We start from the raw sequence: 19800 nt of genomic DNA on the forward strand, positions 1-19800 counted from the left end.
CCAGCTGTTGGCAAACACTCTTAAAACACTAATTGTATTTCCTTATTTAAGTTGTAAGTGGGATTATTTTGATGAATGTTTGAATGATTGGTCAATAAATCTGCTTCTATTTTAAAGGCAACACCTGATCACAAATCACCTAGTGTGAATGTCGCGAAAACAGATATTTAATTCAACGCCCTCAAATTTACTGTAAATGGCGACTCGTAGAACTTTCACAGTATGTTTCTTGACGTCAATTATATGTAAAATAATCTTTCTATTTTTAATTGAGTTTGAACCTTCTTCCTTTTACTTATTTTTGAATCCATCAAACTTTTCATGTTTTTGCAGGAATATACTATACGTAAATTTTTTACGATATCTTTAATGTTTAGTCATATACTTTATCTCCTCTTGGAGATTTTTCAAAAGTTATAATCGCTATTAGAAATTATTTATTAAAATTTCTGTAACGATTTCTTTAAAATAGAGAATGAACTGCAGTTGCTTCAAATGTAAGCCGTTCTTGCTCAAATAGTTAAATCCTTCACGTTCCAGGTAGAATAATCTGATTATAAGCATTCACTAGGGAAGAAAGACCTATGTGTCTACGGCAAATATAGAATAGAGGTAATGTGTATCACTCATTTTTTATAACAGTCAACTAACCAAAATTCTTAAAAATTACCTCTTTACTTGTAAAAAGTAAAAGTACAAAATACTGAACTCCGAATTTACAAATCAGGTAAGAGCAGATATTAGAGTATCATGATATCGTATATTGAGGCTGCCCAGGGGATATATGCGATCAACGCATTCACTGCATACTAGACTATACAATGAAAGGACACGTCTTTTAAAAACGTAGAAAGTGAAATCAAAGAATTATGCTAGACTTTGCATGCAATATGCATAGTACGGATAAAAGACAAAGTATCCCAAAAGAGGAGCACATTTTGTACCCAAAGGAATAAAAAAAATGTATCAACCTTGGACAGGTGCGAGAGGACAACATAGGAAAAAAGGAAAAAACAGATCGAAACTAAAGCATAAAGACAAATAACCAAAGGAAATAAAATACCCAAATTACCGATCCTGACAGTTAAGAAAAATTAGTTCAATGTAATATACAAATTCTGAATAAACACATAAAAACTAAAATATCAATCAAAACTCTTCCAAAGGATTAATTTAACTGTTAACTTTATAGACACACATTATTAGATTTCACTATACAAAACTAGTTTATATCATAGTTCGTTAAAGTATCCATTCTAACATCACCTAATGATCATGTCTACAATTAGGGATATAACAACTAAATGTTTGTATTAATCTAGAAAAATGAAAGTTACTTTTTGGCCTTTAACCTTAATATAAAAGTTGTAGTAAATCTAAAAATAGCTGGAACAAGTTATGTAAATATCAATGAGGTCAAACTTTTAAAGCGTCAACATTTGATTTCATTCATTTTTTTTAAATGCCTGTTTGCATTGATCAGGTTAATCAAATGATCACATACTTAGGATTTTTTAATTGATTGAGTGTCGGGTAGAATATAGATATGAAGTAGTTGTCACAGTCTAGGTTACAGTAGATGACTCATTTTCACATGACTATTTACGGTTGAATAACCTGGATCAAAGTCCAATATATTCAACAAAATACGCAAACATGGAGAAGTTCTACTCGGTGATAAGTTTACTATTGTTTGTTGTGGAAGTTTCATCCATCGCAAAATGTAAGTATTATATACAAGTATTTGTTAGATATACGTCTTTTTTTATGTCAATAAGAAAAAATACTCTATAAAATATTAATGTATACCATTTTTACAAAGCGAAAGTAGAAAACTTAAACAAAACAGTTGGGTTGAAAGTATGTAGAAGAAATGAGTGAAACAAAGTCGACATCTATATATCTAATATTTCGTTCAAAATTGTGGTCGAATACACAGATTCCCTTATTTTACAGTCAACACAAAACAGATGTCAAATTCAACAAATTGTCTTCAATTATGGACAAAACGCTCATACAACAAACATCAAATTCACAATCTTATTGGGTTCTATAAACTGCAGTTTTTCAAAAATTGGATATCTATTTTTGATATAATAAAAAAAAACTATACACAATATCACACCATAATTAGAATCGGTTGGTTTTTTGTTTTCTTTTATCAATGTTTTTTTCTCTTAACGATTTGTCTTTGGTCCTGTATGTATCTTCTCGCAAAATATATGTATACATGATGTAAATGTATATTTATAATGTTAGACTGTATCTATGATCTACATAAATTTAAGATTTGTCTTTGATGGTTTTATTTTGTATCTTCTGATATCGCAATTTATATGTAAATAAAGGCAACAGTAGTTTACCGCTATTCGAAAGTCATTAATCGATTGAAAGAAACCAAATCCGGGTTACAAACTAAAACTGAGGGAAACACATCAACAACAAGAGGAAAACAACGAAACAACAAATCAATAAAGTACCACAAAAAACAAACGATAATGTAATACAATCAGAAACAAACTATAAGATAACAGCTTCCATTTTCTTATTTGGTACAGAACATTTAAAGAAAAAAAAATGGTGGATTGAATTTGGTTTTGTTGCTAGCCAAACCTAGCGCTTTTATGACAAATGTGTAAATATAATCTTATTCTTTATCTATGAGTATTTTGTTTATCTTTCAGACGACTTGAAATCTGTATGCAATGGTCCGTCACAGCTGTTAACAATACCTACAGATGGAGACATATTACTATCCCAGTCCTCATCAGATCCTCTGCTGCCTAATAAGACATGTGTTGTGTCTATTTACAATCCCATGACGAAGTATCCCGGGAGAGTATTGGCATATTTTGAAAGTTTTTCTACAGATAAAAGTAAAAATTGTGTCAATTCCCGTTTGGACATTTTTGATGAACGTGGAACAAGTGGAAATAAGGCTCTTACAGGTTAGACTCATTCCATAGATAACTGTGTTTATACATAAATGATATTACTGGAATACAGTTTAGATTTTATGTTTTTCGATATTTTATATACATTCTTGTCCATAGCAAAAATTACTATGAAATGGTCTTAGTACAGTCTCTTAAACTATACTGCAGCCAATCTAATAGAATTATTTAATCAAACCGACTGATAAAAGAATGATAAGTTCCAGATAAGGTTAAGGCATAATTTTTAAAAACTTAACTATGTATTTATGATTCATATACAAATAAAAGAAAGACTGTTTATGTCATCAACTGAGTAGGGAAAAAATCAAAGACGATTTTAAGGGGGTTCGCGGGTCTAAATCATTTATATAGGATTTCTCTATATTTTTCTATAAATAAACTTTATCTTATAGTTAATAGAAAAATAAAATAAAAAAATTGGGTCACCGTTCATTTGCGCTCACAATCTGCTTCGAAAGAAGCATAAAAGTGGGTTTTATTCTGTTGAACTAATAGGAGAAATAAAGGTAATATCGAAATAAAAAAAGAAATTTATTACAGAAATCGCTCAAATTTTACAATAATTTAGTTTAAGTACAGCATATATCGAAATTATATCCAAAAATATAGGTCACCGATGAGTTAAAAGAGATATTTCAATTTTAAAGCCAAAAAATGGCATTTTTCCACCAAAGGGAGATAATTTGGAACTTTTTCAATGATGTTTACCAAAAAAAGTCATCTGGGGCCAACACCAATTAATTGTTTTGAATGTTTTTGTACCATATGATAAAGTAACAACTACAAAAGGTAATAAATAAAATTTGTAATCAAAAACAAATGTTTAATTTTTTTTGAAATTTTTATACCCTCGAGCCTCCTTAATACCATATAATGAATAGACGATATCTATAAATGATGATATGAACAGGCATATGAACGATATAAAGTTTAGAATTTTCAATATGTACAAATGTATTAACATAAACCGGTCCATATTTCATGCTAATTGTAACTTTATATATATATATATATGTACCGGATAAAACTTCTAATTTATTTTACTTATTTACGAATGCTATACCAGTATCATATTTGTTACCTATATAGGTCCAAATGGTGTTTGTGGTGATAGGGAGAGTCTTGATGTATATTATAATTCTACACAGCAATACATGACATTCAGTTTTAGAGATGTAAACCAAACATCCAATTTTAAAGTCGTGTTAACAGCAGCGCATACAGGTATGAACCTTTAGATGTATTTGAAAGACTTGCAAATCGTAAAACATTTTCTTATTATTTAGTGTTTTATTTTTTCCATTGCAATGTGTCTATTTTTATATTAGACTTTAAGTTTATATGGAACAACATAAAGGCAACATAAGAATACTACTGTTCACACATTGATTTTGAGAAAACAAATCTGAGTTACAAACTAAAATCAAGAGAAACACATCAATTATAAGAAAAAAAACACTGCAGTGGCAAATAATTAAACATTTACTTAACACAACTTTTCTCAAAATTTTCGTTTACATCTACCACACTTTTGATATCTGATTATAAAGTAACATGTTTTGTAAAACCATTTGGTTGACCAGGGAGCGTAAGAAGTTACTACAACAATGATTGGTCAGCAGGTTCCACAGACCATTATTATATATAAGATTGAAACCAACACATACAAGGTATACCAGCAATACGCTAACAATCCTAAAACGTTTCTTATTCAAGCGTCACTATAGAGTCTTTTGTGGACAAAACGTTCGTTTAGCGTTCAAAATGTCTGGTATATAAGGTCACTTTGTCCCCGAGGGTATCACCAGCCCAGTAGCCAGTACTTCGGTCCTGGCATGAAAATACGGATTTTTTGTGTTATTAAAATTTGCTGTTACAAAATATTAGAAATTATTATAAATTAAGGAATGTATCTCCCTCATGCAAAGCTCTAATTCTTTCAAGGATTTGGCTATACTTTTTGGACCTTTTGGATTATACCTCTTCATCTTTTATATAAGATTTGGATTTCAAATATTTTGGCCACGAGCAGCACTGAAGAGACATGTATTGTCGAAATGCGCATCTGGTGCAAGAAAATTGGTACCGTTAATTTTATTGTAAGAAAACATATTTAAACTGTATTTTGATAAAGCTTCCTAGATGCTGATTTTAATTGCAATTGAATATAGATGTCCGTTGTCAATTTCTTAATCTTTTACTTTTCCTAGGTATTTGCCAAAAGATTGAGTTCGGTTGTGGAAATGGTTTTTGTATCGGACAACATCTAGAATGTAATGGTTACAACAACTGTGGAAATGATATCGACGAACTGGCATGCGTCGTGGCACTAGCTGCCGGAATAATCGTCGTCATTATAATTGGCTCAATTTTGGCTATCATTTGTATCGTCACAGCAATTATGTGCTTGGTTTGCCGTCCACGACGTAGGAACATATATACAAGGATATAAAAATATGTACTAGAAAATAAGTGGTTGATGAACTCATACTATTGTCCTACAACTGAAAGCATAATATATCTGAGGTTTGAGGGTTGGGATTTTTCTAACTATATGAAGGCATGCACATATTTGACGCTGAAATACCGGGGTAGGTTTCTTTTTGAATTGTTAGCTTTCTATAGGTTGTAATTTCGCCTCGACAAAATGTCAATTGGTCATAAGTTTTCATTTTTCAACTATATATATGCATACTTGCTCCATTATCCATTTACACCAAATCAAAGTATATGGTTATGATAAGAAGAATATTTATTGGTCGTGATTTCAGATGACTAAAGATATGATTTGGGATTGTTAAAAATTTAAGCTGCATGTCTGTTTCTGAAAAATTCATGTTAAGATCACTGCGCCTGCCACCCCTGTCCTATATGAAGAGGTTGTTTCATACCGATTTGTGTGATTTGTACTGCCTTTAGAACCCACGCTATATCGGACTTAAAAATAAGCGTTATTTTATTGTATATATAGATCTGGAAAATGTGTATCATTAGATATAATGTTATTGTAATATTTATTGTTTATTTTTGTATTAAAATCTTTTAACTCAACATTGTTTCTCACATTATAAAAGCATTGGCGTCACGTTTCTTCAGCTGGCAATATTTCAGTTCAGCGGAATGAGCGCCACATTAAACACACAAACATACAAATGAATCTTTTTTTTTTAAAACACATGAGACTTAAAAATCTATTTTTCTCTCTTAATTTTGTATGTATAGAGTGACGTTTGATTGCTGTTTACACCAAATATTGTTTTAAAAAAAGTTCAGACATGTTTCGCTTATGTTGATAAAAATAAAATTGGAAAGATACTTATAATTGTCAATGTGTCAAGTCTCCACAACTTACCAAATGAAGTAGAAAGGAGTCAACTACAGATCACCATACGACCTTCATCACTAGCAAAACCCAAACCACATAGAAAACTGTTTAAGGAGGCAAAATTAAAAAGATAAAACAATTCCTACGAGAAAAGTAACAGTCTTATGCACTTACCAAAACAAAATGAAACATAAAAAAAAAAAAAAATATATTGCAAAAAAAGACAACCGCTGAATGACTAACTCCATACGTAGGACAAGCGCAAACATAAGTGTGCGTGTTTAAGCATGTTTCTTGGCATACAACCTTCTCCTAACCTTGGACAATGATGTATATTCACAAAATAAGAACGAACTGTAACCTAGCTCTAAGTCAATACCTAAGTAATAATCTGTTTTTTTTTAAACCGCATATTTTCGCAAAGACATTTTTTTTATATATATATACAAATCAACATATGGCGCATACCTTTAAATTCGTTATGAAAACTCTTGCGTGGACTTGATAATTAGATTTATAATATTATCCTTGACACTGTGATTTGTGAATATTGCCTTCAACCAGGTTTACCTTGGATAGTATAAGACATATCAGATCAATCAAAACTTCAATTTTCAAAAAAAATATAATTATAAAATAGAGAGGAAAACAAATTCTAATGAAATATACAAAAGGACAAGACATAAATATATGTACATAAACGCTAAATGATCCTGTCAACCGAACAAGAATCAAGGGACTATGAAAATCTAACTATATTGAAAATAAACTCATCATAGATACCAGGACCAAATTCAGAATACACGTCAGACGCGTGTTTCGTCTACAAAAGACTCATCAGTGACGCTCAAATCGAAAAACGTTTTAAAAGACCAAATTAAGTACGAAGTCGAAGAGCATTGAGGACCAAAATTTCCAAAAGTTTTGCCAAATACAGCTAAGGCAATCTAAGCTTGAGGTATAAAAGACTTAAAAAAGACAAAAAGTGCTGACTACTGGGCCTGTGATACCCTCGGAGAAATAAATCTCCACCAGCAGTAGCATTGACCCAGTGGTTGTAAATAAACTCATCATAGATACCAGGACCAAATTTAGAAAGTTAAAGATTAGTTGGAATAGATATAAGCAATTTCTATAATCCATAAAATGCGAATCAATCAGAAATATATTGTTGATGGATTGACCATAACATAAATAAATGTGGTGCACATAACAGTAAACAGAACATGTGACAGTTGTTGTCCATTCGTTTGATATGTTTGAGCTTTTGATTTTGCCATTTGATTAGGAGCTTTCCTTTCGAACTTTCATCGGAGTTCAATATTTTTGTGATTTTCCTTTTTATACGACCGCAAAAATTGAAAAATTTTCGTCGGATATTGCTATCACGTTTTTTCCATTATGTTATTCCACCAAACTGAAGCAAATAATATGAAGTGTCATGTTTTTATATTTCGTTATGAACTAGACTGGTGACAATGAAAGAACATTATGATTTATGGAAATGGAAAGAGTTCTTTTTTTGTACCTGAACAAATATTAACGATAGATAAATATACTGAGCCAAAAAAGTTTAGCAACAAAAATGTGGAATTTTATTTTATTACCAAATCATAACAACTTATAATTTTAATAATAAAAAAATGAAATTATGATTTGTCAGAAGCAACATGAATGTTTATCACTTACATTAATTAGGATTTTCTTTGTATGGAGCGCGGGAGGGTCAAAATGCGTAAATGAGTAAAGTGTTTCTCAAATTGAATTTCTCAGCCATGCCCTAAGAGCACCAATGAAGGATTGGCAGGCACACCAGCAGCTTCCCTTAGGCAATGCACTACTTTTTTGCCGGAAAAAAACTTGTCACGTGTTGACGTTAAGCGAAGGGAGCGCTCCTCACTTGACGATTGTTTTTTTTTTGTCTACGAGATATCGACCTATCCTGTGCAGTTGTAATTTGTCGATATCTGTAAGTTAGTCTCTAAACTGTTGCCTTGTGCACATTAAATCGAGCCATGATGTCAGCAACCCTCATTCCGGCATCAACTATTTCAAGACCTTTCTGACTGTCATTTTCGGGGAGGCCTGGTTGACGACCCATGCATGCAATTTTTTCAAAGGTGTTTGTGTATTTCTTACCAATGGTGTGTTTCTGAACGTTAGTGAAAAAGAAAATTTTAATATCGTTTAAATAGTATAGGTACAGAAGGTAAAACATCATTTACACGTGCCAAGCAGAAATGGCGCGAAATCAATCAGCAGGAAAAAAGAACGACTGACTTAAGTTACAGGTAAAACTAAGGATAATATCAATGATGGTTAAATATTTTTTTCCAAAAACAACCAAATATAATTTATGAAAAAAAGTGTTGCTAAACTTTTTTGGCTCAGTATAGATCAAAATGTTATCAAAGGTTAAAGGGAGATTGCTCAAATGTTGAGAATAACTGTACTTAAACTGTTTGTTATGAAGTTATGTCACAGAAAATGATTAATCATTTTCGCATACAGAAGAGACCCACACATATTAACTCCCCATATATACCAGGAATGACATTATGTAAGACAAAAGATTCATCAGTAATGCTCGAGTCAAAAAAGTTAAACAGGCAAAACAAAGCATTTCCTGCCTTCTGGCTGGTAATACCCTCATGTAGGAATTATAAAACAGCAGTGCAATCAATCAAAACGTTTTTGATTAACTACAAGGATTATATATTTTTGCGCCAGATTCGTACAAAAGGAGGGGAAATGTACTTCACTGTTTTATACATTCACACTGATATAAGATAGCTGTGACTTGACCAAGTGATGTTTATATCACTAGCTCCAAGACCCGGATTTTTACAGTTATATAGATTTACGGCTATTGAATAGCGGTATACTAATAATGCATTTACTAATTCATTTACTTATATAAGCATGCCTAAACCTCAAAAAGTGCATACAAATATAGAAATTCACCATTAAGAGGGTTCTTAAACAAGGAAAATATTGGAACATTCATGTTGTAGTCTCAGATAGACGACTTTTTATTAGTTGTTTTGGCACTGAACTAGCTTTTAGTAATTATGAGTACTAAGATCTGTATATAGTTGATTTTGTTGTTGTTGAATGAACGCATGTATAACCTGCCACGTCCAGTCTGCATTTTCTTTACTTCTTTTTCTACTTTGTATCGATCAGACGAGTTATAGTTTTAGTTGGTAGCACGAATTTGTTTTTTCTCAATCGAATAATGACTTTTTAACACCGCTATACTACTGCATGTTGCCTTTATCTTAACTCTTTTCATTTTTTTTATAGTGAATTTATATAAAGTTCTGTTCCATCCCTTTTCGAAGGTTATGGGAGGGTTGGGCGTCCGTTGAGATAATTAATCACGCAACATTCTTAGTGTGTGTCCTAAGTTATGGGCATGTAATTCAGTGATTGTCGTTTGTTTTTGAATATCATATTTGTATAGCTTTTTGTAGCGGACATTGCGGTTGGATTTTCCTTATTTTAAAAGCCGTACGATGACATATAGGTCTATGTCAATTTGTCTCTGATGGAGTGTTTCCTCATTCGTTATTTTGCTTCAACTTCTTATTTTTATATGCTATATATATCCAGTCTAATATTTCTGCATAATTATTCGGAATGAGGCTTCATTATGGCACGAAATGATTTAATCTGGCACACGTTATTTCCAGACGTGCAAAGGTTTTGTGAAGAAATGCCATCTTCTTTTTTATATAAGTTTCATGTAACTTTTTTTGCAATCAGGCAGACTGTTATGCCCTATAAAGACTTATACCAAAATCGGAGTTTAACAGCTGATTTTGTGACCAAAAGACAATGACACAAAAATAAAATAAAATGGCAAAGAAAACAGTGTACAGAGAACTTAATATTAAGCAAAACACATCACGAAATACCAGGAACGCAGGGATATGGAATTTGGAAAATATCGCAAAAAAAAAACCAACACCTCATTATGTCGTAGAATAAATAAAATCAACAATAAATACGTTTTACAGTCATCAAAATAAAAAAGTTGACCGATGCAATATGTCGGTATTGGCGTCGTGTTTGTTCTCAGTTTAAATTGTAATATTTGAATGTCGAATAATGAACGATGGATAGCTGATATATGCATAGTAAGATACACTTAACTTGGTGACGCACTCCCCAGTCAGGTTTCTGAGTTAATGTGATACCCTCAGATGTGTAAGCTAGTGTGCTTTGTCGTTATGCCTTATGATGTTTCATTGATACATATATGACGTGGGTATGTACTATGTAATCTGTCATTGTGTTATTGTACTATGGTAAATGTGTGTATACCGTCTTTATTTTGATAATATGCTTGGTCTTCGGTGATGTGGATCATAACACAATTTTGACTGCTGTACCCTTGTGTTGATTTTTTGACTATTGTGTTTATTTGTGTGTTACACATCGTAAAACCTTTAAAACATTTATTATACCAAATTAATTTTTTCGATTTTTCTTTATCTTTTTAAAAGTTCTACGTGTATACAACTTCTTTTTAAAATCGCTGGAAAAGCCATTTACGTACCTGTTACCATAAACATTGATGTTAATTTTATAAGATAACTACTAGTGAATCCTTTCATAATTATAATTATATCAAATTATATTTTGTCGAACGCATCTATCGCATTGAACTAGAGATGACTGTTAAGTCGGACTCATATCTTGACTTACATCTTTAAATTAACAATGAGGGTCGATTGAAAATAAAATTTTAAGATGATTTCAGCTTACCAATTGTGAACTTTCCATTTCTAAGTAGAAAATTTCCAGCAGCACCTGCATACGGTGTATCTATCTCCAAATTGAAACGACACCCCGTGCTTGCATTTCCTATCATGATTTTGTTGATAGAGGGTTGTTGCTCACAAGGCAGCTATTAAATCAAGAGTTCCAAATGATGGAGTTGAAATCATCTCTTCATAAATTTCACGGACGCCATCAAGAGTTGGTTGACCTTTATGGAACAACCGTTTCACAAATGATATCGGATATGTTCCTTACGTCGTAACTACAATCTATTTCCCTTTCATAAATGTGCCCTACCGAATTAGACTATTTTCTATGTTGTATCGTGTGTACTATTGTTTGACTGTTTGTCTTTTTCATTTTTAGCTATGGCGTTGTCAGTTTATTTTCGATTTAGGAGTTTGACTGTACCTCTGGTATCTTTCGTCCTTCTTTTTTAGAAGTTCTTGTCCATAGACTATTTAAATTTGATAGTGTATCAAAAGTGAGTGGTTTATCATTATTAAAAAAAAGTTCAGGTAAAAAAAGAATATCAACACCAACCTTTTTTTTATAGGGAAGTGCTAGCTGGTATATTATCAATTTATCACACTTCAAAAGTCACTCATATGACCTAATGTTATCACATGATTCTCAATGTTTCCGTATTAGAACTTCCGTATTATGCACAATGGGGAAGAAATAAGATGGCTGTTTTATACACATTTATTACACTGATTTTAGTTGCAAATGTTAATTCAATTCAAACAAGTAAGTGTTTGTCCATATACTTATTAGACGTTAAAATGTTACTTGTTTGATATATCAATAGCCGAAATCTACATTTGTATTGATATAGAGCATTGATTAAAAATGAGTTTTGATTGTGTTTTTATATTCGTGAATTGAAAGTAAATAGATATTTATACCTTTCACATTTCAAAAATTTATAACCTACACAAAATGTGTATACAAGTAGACACTATATTAAAAAAGCAAAGTTTATTTATGCACTAGTCACAAATTATGTTAAAAATATCAATTTTATTATGAATACAGTTAGATCAAGCAAATGAAGGTCTAACACCTTCAATAAGAAGGAAAGTGGATTTCATTTTTAACAATCGACAAATTCAAAAATTATCAAGTGGCTGATATATGATATATCTCTCTTTTGATTTGTTTATGTTTAATTCGCATTGATTAATTTGATTTACTTAACTAGAAGTGTAATTCGCATTTGAAACATTCTTAGTCTGAACGTAAATTCTAAAACGATTTGCAATGCGCTTTACTGTCCAAACGTCGTTAACTTTTCGCATTATCAGTTAACTAATTGTAATTTGATTCGAATTACATTAAAGAAAGTGTCTACACAACAATTTTATTCGAATTAAAGCGAATCAACTTATTCACATCAACGAATAAGAATATTTAATGTCAATTCGATAATGCAAATCAGCCCATTTCAATTCGACTCGAATTAATAAAAAAAAAAAAAAGAGATGGTGTGAACCTGATTAGCGAATACGATTCGAATTCGATGCGAATTCATTTCGGCTTCAATGTACGTGTGAACGAGACATATATTTGTATTACATCGAGAACAAAAAAAACTGTCCCTGCTTGCTGATTACGTATGTTAGGTCTTACTTTAATCCCATGTACATGGGGTATCATGTAAAGAAATCAAATTGCAAAATGAGCAACTTAAAAAACTAACTTCCAGTTTGTTGTGAATAAGGCAGACAAGAGGTAAAAAAATACAAGTGACGTACTTGAACAAATAAGTTCTTACTGAACCGCAATAAATTAAGTATTCTAACATTCAAAATGTACGGGAAAGTGCACAAACAATAAAATCGTGTTTTTTTTAATTTGACATTCGGGTGTACCACAAAAAATGTCTTTCAAACCTATATCGTTTCGATGAAATAACTGCGACTGGAATATCAGCTTAAAAAATACACAAAAATTTGCAAAAAAATATAAATAAAATCTAGATATCTGCACAAACAAAAAAAGTTAGCACTCCCCATTTCAAGAAACATAATTTTTCAGTTACCGTAATTTGTTTTTATCTATTTCAGAATACTTTAAATCAGCTTGCAACCAAACTATACCAATACCGGACGAGGGAGATATTCTATTCGTAATAGACAAGTCTCACCCTTTATCAAAAAGTCCATGCACAGTGTTTGTCTTCAATCAAAAATCTCCGTCACGTGTTTTGGTAAATTTGAACAAATTTAAAATTGATGGTTCAAAAAAATGCACACAATCTGGTTTGGATATTTACGATGGACATGGCAGTAACAAGAAACAGTCACTGACAGGTACCAATAACTTTATGACTTAATTATTATTAACAAATTCAATCAAAGTACCGATGAAAATAAAATTTAAAGCTCTGATTAAATTATCAAATTACTATTTTTTTTTAAATGAGATCAGTCAAAATATCGATAATATGTCATATTAGGATTTCTATGAAAAAAATAAGGCAAAATGAGGATGTGATATCTCGACCGGCATAGCTATGTAATGGAATAAGTCGGAATGTCAACAAGTGATTTCACTGCTGTCGTAGTAAACCCAATTGAAATCATTGAATTTATATAAGTAAATATTTATATTACATAGTCACTTTCAGTGGTTTTTCATCTTATTCTTATTCCTATGGTATTTAAAATTTATCAAAGAATTTCAAGTTAGTATAACCATGTTGATTTATTTATTGATATAACTTCGTCCTTATTTTGAATATTTGAATTCGGCATGCAGATCAAAGGTAAAAATCCATGTTTTCGGGGTTTTTCTAATCATTATTTGTTAAGTTTTATTACTATATTCAGCTCTTCCATAAACAGAACTTTTTTCCAAATTTTAAAGTTGCACAAAAAAGTCTAACCATTGTTGTAACAGTGCTAATAATCAATTATAGGTCAGAACGGGTTATGTGGCTCTATCAAAATAGATTTGTACAACTCGACGCAACAGAATATGACGTTTACCGTCCATGATAATAAAGGAACAGCTTTGCTTTCTCTACTGGTAACGTCAGCTCGCAAAGGTTTGTTCACTTTTGTTTGCTTTAAACTGCTAGTAATAGACATGTTCATCATAAGCTGATACCGAAACCGAAACCAAAAATAGTAGTAAGGTAAACGGGAAATGATTATTATGTTTAATTTAATTAATTCTTTTACTCCATTTTATTGTTTGAAATTTAAGTGTCAGTCTTTGTAAGAATCAGGCAATTTAGGTAAAAATCAAAACATGATCAGAAAAAACCCACCGAGCTAATCATGCTATTTAATACTAACCATCGTCCTGAGTTAAAAATAATTGGTCTTTCGTTTGTGTGCATCTGGTAATATCAAATAACTCGGTTAGAAAATTGGTTAGAATGATAGCAAATTATAGCAAATTACAGAGTTATCTCCCCTTATTCGTTAATGTCAAGTGCATTTCAACCAAATTGTATCTTCTATTACCAGAACAGAAAACAGAAATAAATGTTATTTATGTGCATAACTACATTTTATGAACTGAAATGAATGTCAAATTGGTGGGGTTTTTTGGTCATGTTTTCACCACTGCCTGATTCTTAGGCAGACTGGCACTTAAAACACTAGATGGAGTTTTTATTCAATTAAAAAAATAAAAAGAATCTATCAAAAAAGCCCCATCAAGTTTTTTGGACCTCTTTCTTCTGACACAGATTAACAGCAGTCATACACTTATAATTAAATGAAAAAATGTTTGCCTTTATAAGTATTTGTTTTAGGTCATTTGGTAATTAAAGGTTCCCTTTATATATGTAGTTTCGTGAATGATAAATTCTATGCTCTCTGCAAGTTTAGAACCCTTGCAACAATTCTCTGCGAGGTCCGATGCCTGATGCGAGGTAAAATATTTGTCCTTTATTGGTCAAGATATCCCACCTACAATCCTGGTCATCCAACCTAGCAAAACCGTGCATATTATATTGCTTGTATTTCCTATCGTGACTTTCTTGATAGAGGGTTGCTGCTCACAAGGAAGTTATTAAACCAAGAGTTACAAATGATCAAGTTGAAGTCATCCCTTCGTAATTTTGTTTTGTTCACCGTTAAGGAATTATCGTTTCACAAATGATATATGATATGTTTCTTACGTCGTAACTACAACCCCCTACCCTTTCATGAATTGTGCCCTACCGAATCAGACTTTTTACCGGAACTTTTCGGTAATACTTTTGATATTTTTTTATTGTATGATTTTGTTAAAATAGACGCAAATGTGACAGCGCAATATATATTGGTTGTAACATAACTTGATACTTTGGGGTCTAGATGACTAAATGGTCTAGGCAGTATTGTCCTCTATATTGAATTATCTGTAACGTTGTCTGTTCGAATCTATCACAAAATTAATTTTGTTCGACTATGATCCTTATTTACATGTGCATATTTTCAACGTTTTCATGTAGAAGGTTGATTGTTCTATCAGTTCCATTCATCATATATACAAAAAAGGCCACCTTTATTGCAAAGGATGTTGATAGTTGTGTCAAATACTAACACCTAAACAAAAAACTTTATCTGATATGTCGGAAACATTAATTTACTGCAGTAAATCTGCATTTCTTATATTGAAATAATGCCTATTTTTTTCTGTAGGAGAATGTCATCATAACGAATTGAACTGTCGAAATGGTTTTTGTATTCCTGGAAAATTAGCATGCAATGGATACAACAACTGCGGAAATGGAATCGACGAATTAACATGCGTCTTATCACTAGCTGTTGGTGTTATCATTGCCATAGTTATTGGTGCTTTGTTGGGGATTGCGTGCCTCACAACTGTGATCATATGCGTGGTATGCCGTCCACATCATAGAAGGAGGTATCGACAAATATAGTTTTTGGAAGAAAATTGAGCAAATTTGGTGTACTCGATGAATCCATTCGTTCTGAAGACCACTTTTTAAAAATATCGAAAGAAAGAAGCTCGATTTACCTCTTTTGAAAATATTCTACTCCTTCCAACTTTTTTTTTGTCCCAAGAGTGTATTGTAATAATCATTTAAATAAATCATGAGTTTTAAAAGTCTTCTTTTAAACCTTAATTCCATATAAATAGGAATATGACAGGTTTTTATAAAGAATACTTTATTTTGTGTAGATACATAGGATTCCAGATTGAGAGAGACAAATGACTGTAAACTTCATTGAATTCCATACAATGTACTAACATTTTCGAATATCATTATATTTAATGTTTATTTTATATACTTACATGTCTCTTTTGAATAAAGTTTTCCCCATCTTTTTGCGTACTTTCATTCATAATTTGAGACCTTTCAAGAAGGTTTTTTTTTAAAGAATTCATGAACAGTGTAGGTGAAAAAATTACCTCTAAATATTGCATATTCATCTACGTCACAAACATGGACGGTGTAAGTATCAAGCCCTGAGTACGGAGCTGATGATACCACTGGGTACTTAAATATGAATTCGAACTTGAAAAAGTTGAAAAAGTAATATCGAGTTCACGTCAAGTTACGATTTTTTGACTGTCATACAAGTGAGAGGTTTAGCTAGCTATAAAACCAGGTTCAATCCACCATTTTCTACATAAGAATATGCCTGTACCAAGACAGGAATATGACAGTTGTTATCCATTCGTTTGGTGTGTTTGGACTTTTGATTTTGCCTTTTGATTTTGGACTTTCCTGTTTGAATTTTCCTCGGAGTTAGTTCAGTATTTTTGTGTTTTTACTTTTTGCATTTATGGGATACAACTACATGAGTATTAAGCATTACATGGAATAGCCACGAGGGCATAGAAAAACAAGTAGTTGAGAGATACAAATGATAATACTGTGTTATTTGCCAAATGAATTCTTAATATACATATTTAGTATATGTTGATAAGCAGTTATTATTTTAACACCTTCGTAACTTCTAAATAGTAAATTAACTCATCAAATAGATTTATACGCAGTGACGTTTTTTAAGTATTATAAAACACTAGACGATTTTATAGGTGGCACGGTAGTATTTCCTGGCCCATAGGGGATAATGATAGCCTTTTTAGAATTTTCACCATTTTCTAACACTGCAAAAAATTCTACATTCACAGTTAACTGAAGTACTTTCATTTTACTATTCAGAAATGAATTTGAATATGTATCATGACCGTTTACTTTTTTTGCTATTTTTAAAAATCTAAGGCCACTAGTACTTTTAGGTCTTTTATGGTGCAGTGAATACAAAATTTAAAAAAATTCTCAAAAATTCATTTTCATCTGTATGTAAAATTATTTCATATTTTTCTACACCTGATTCATCCCTCAGTTTGGGAAAGTATGTTCAGTTGATACTGTACTTTTTGTCCAATCACACTGTTTAGATACATTTACCTAAGTAGGGTACACAAAAGAGCAACCTAAATTCTGGAAAGCAAATACTACCGTGCCACCTATATGTAAAGTGACATTATTAAATTCTGGTCCACAATCTAAATCGGAACTATAAATTTGGTCATACCGATTTCATTGAACACCTCGCTAGCTTCAGCATGGTTCAGTTGACAGATTTTTTTTTATTATAGCTGGTAAAAAAAACATCGAATGAAACATTATTTCATCTAATTCAAACATACAAACGCAGTTAAAATTAGTCCATCTAATACAAAGAGACAAACACGGTAAATATTAGTCCAGGCTGTACAAGCAAACATAAGAGTAAATAGAGTTCAAATACAAACAACGATTACTATCCTTTCCTATATTTCTATATTTCAGTTACATGTGGAAACTCAACAAAAAAAATCATAGCAAAACGGACATTATTTATAACCTTCACTTTATTCTTCCATAGAGACAAAGATTAAAGTTTGAAAGTTTGGAAGTACCTGTAGAAAATTTATTGCAAACGGAATAAAACATCCTTATTTTTACGGTGATGTTGTGTACTGTGCCCGTAAATTTAGACGATCATCAAAATAAACTGTTTAAAAAAGGTAACCAATTCAAAAGTGCAATTGGTTTTTTGAATTTTGTTTTTATCGGTAAAAATATTGATTTTGTTATCATTCAATTGAAACAAAATGAAATAGTATTGTTATACATATATGTGCATTGACGGTCCTACACTACCTATATTTTGGCATTGTACAAGGTCTTGGTATTCTCTGACTGTTAATGACGTGTTAAAACTTAATTGATTGGATGTTTGATGTGAATTGATTAATATTTTAGTTTTAGGAACATGATCTTTTTTATGATCGAGTACCCAAATATGTACTTTGTGTCTTTTTGTTTTATAATTGTTTTCGTGCTTTTTATCGATTTCATGAGTTTAAACCTTTTCAACTAATTTTATAGCATATTCTGCTGTTATTCCACTGTCCCAGGTTAGGCTAAGGGTTTTGCGCTATCAAACAATGTTTAAACCCACCCCATTAGGGAGAGGAATTTGTATAAGTGACTTGTCACTTGTTTTCCAATCCATGTATTGTATTTATGTACGTATTTATGTTTATACTGCAATCAGTTATTTTACTATACAGATAAAGCTATAGTTTCTAGTGGAGAGTTGTCTCATTGGCAATCATAATACATATTATAATTATTAATAAATTTATTAGCTGGAACAAACAAACAAACAAGCGAATAAAACATGAATCAATCTTATATAAACAGACAAACAAAATGAGTTCAAAAGATACAAGCAAACATGAGAGTAAAGAGGAGATCAGCTGGTATAAACAACTCATTAGAACTTACTTTAAATAAATCAAATATGAACGGTTATAACTGTTTTCATTCCTTGATTTCGATATTTCAGTTTTACACGGGAAACTCTCCACTCAAATTAATGTACTACAAAAGGGACAATGTTTTATCGGTATTGGCGGTTAGCTGTATTGGCCCTCGACCCTTACGGCCTCGAGGCCAATACAGCAAACCTTGAATCTATACCAGTGCCAATACAGAAACAGCCAGTTCATAACACTTTTATTAAATGTCTATAAGAAAACTAAAAACTGTTATCCATTCAGGGCCAATACGGTTTTTTTCCTGCTTTTTCCTGTATTGGCTCTGTTTTTCTTTAAAAAAAAACGTTATCATTAAAGGGCCAATACGTCTTTTCCCCGCTTTTATTCTGAACTGGCCCTGTTCGAAGAGCAATACCAAATCTTGATTTATATTGACAGTATTAGGGCTTATTTGCTCATATCATTTAATAATATAGTATATAGTTATCAAAGGTACTTATAATTTAGTACGACAGACGCGCGTTTCGTCTACATAAGACTCATCAGTGACGCTCATATCGAAATAGTTATAAACCAAACAAATACAAAGTTGAAAAGCATTGAGGATTCAAAATTCCAAAAAGTTGTGCCAAATACGGTATATGTCTCTCTTTGACATGAACCCCATTCAAAACAGTAAAGATCACCTGTTGATTAACTTCCTGGATAAGATATGTTTCATAAACATTGTTTAAACAGTATTGGTTTATAAAAATGATCAGATTCTTTGAATATTGTAACCATTATACATTATGTTGTATCCCTGTGTAAATTTGTCATAGTTTGGGCTGGTCATCTCACTTGCACTCATTCTTTTTCTAAAACCTAACGTACAGTCTATTGAATACTCAAATATTTTATTACTTATTGTACATATTTTGTTTGATATTTCAAATCTCTAGTGACTCTTGTATGAAAAATTGCCGAGTTTTCAATATTTTC

At 31.5% G+C, this 19800-nt stretch overlaps 2 protein-coding genes across 2 annotated transcripts; both read left to right on the top strand.

Annotated features, from left to right (window-relative positions):
* Positions 1-1559: 1559 nt before the first annotated feature.
* On the top strand, positions 1560-5949 carry LOC134720619 (uncharacterized). Its single transcript, XM_063582977.1, has 4 exons — positions 1560-1723; positions 2685-2948; positions 4047-4181; positions 5168-5949. The coding sequence occupies exons 1-4, from the start codon at positions 1657-1659 to the stop codon at positions 5407-5409; spliced, it is 708 nt and encodes a 235-aa protein (XP_063439047.1). The 5' UTR covers positions 1560-1656; the 3' UTR covers positions 5410-5949.
* Positions 5950-11683: 5734 nt separating this feature from the next.
* Positions 11684-16364, top strand: LOC134720620 (low-density lipoprotein receptor-related protein 3-like). The gene is made up of 4 exons (XM_063582978.1): positions 11684-11820; positions 13140-13385; positions 13994-14122; positions 15714-16364. The coding sequence occupies exons 1-4, from the start codon at positions 11697-11699 to the stop codon at positions 15953-15955; spliced, it is 741 nt and encodes a 246-aa protein (XP_063439048.1). The 5' UTR covers positions 11684-11696; the 3' UTR covers positions 15956-16364.
* Positions 16365-19800: the final 3436 nt, after the last annotated feature.

The sequence above is a fragment of the Mytilus trossulus genome, chromosome 6 (assembly GCF_036588685.1).
Source record: "Mytilus trossulus isolate FHL-02 chromosome 6, PNRI_Mtr1.1.1.hap1, whole genome shotgun sequence".
Lineage (NCBI taxonomy): Eukaryota > Metazoa > Mollusca > Bivalvia > Mytilida > Mytilidae > Mytilus > Mytilus trossulus.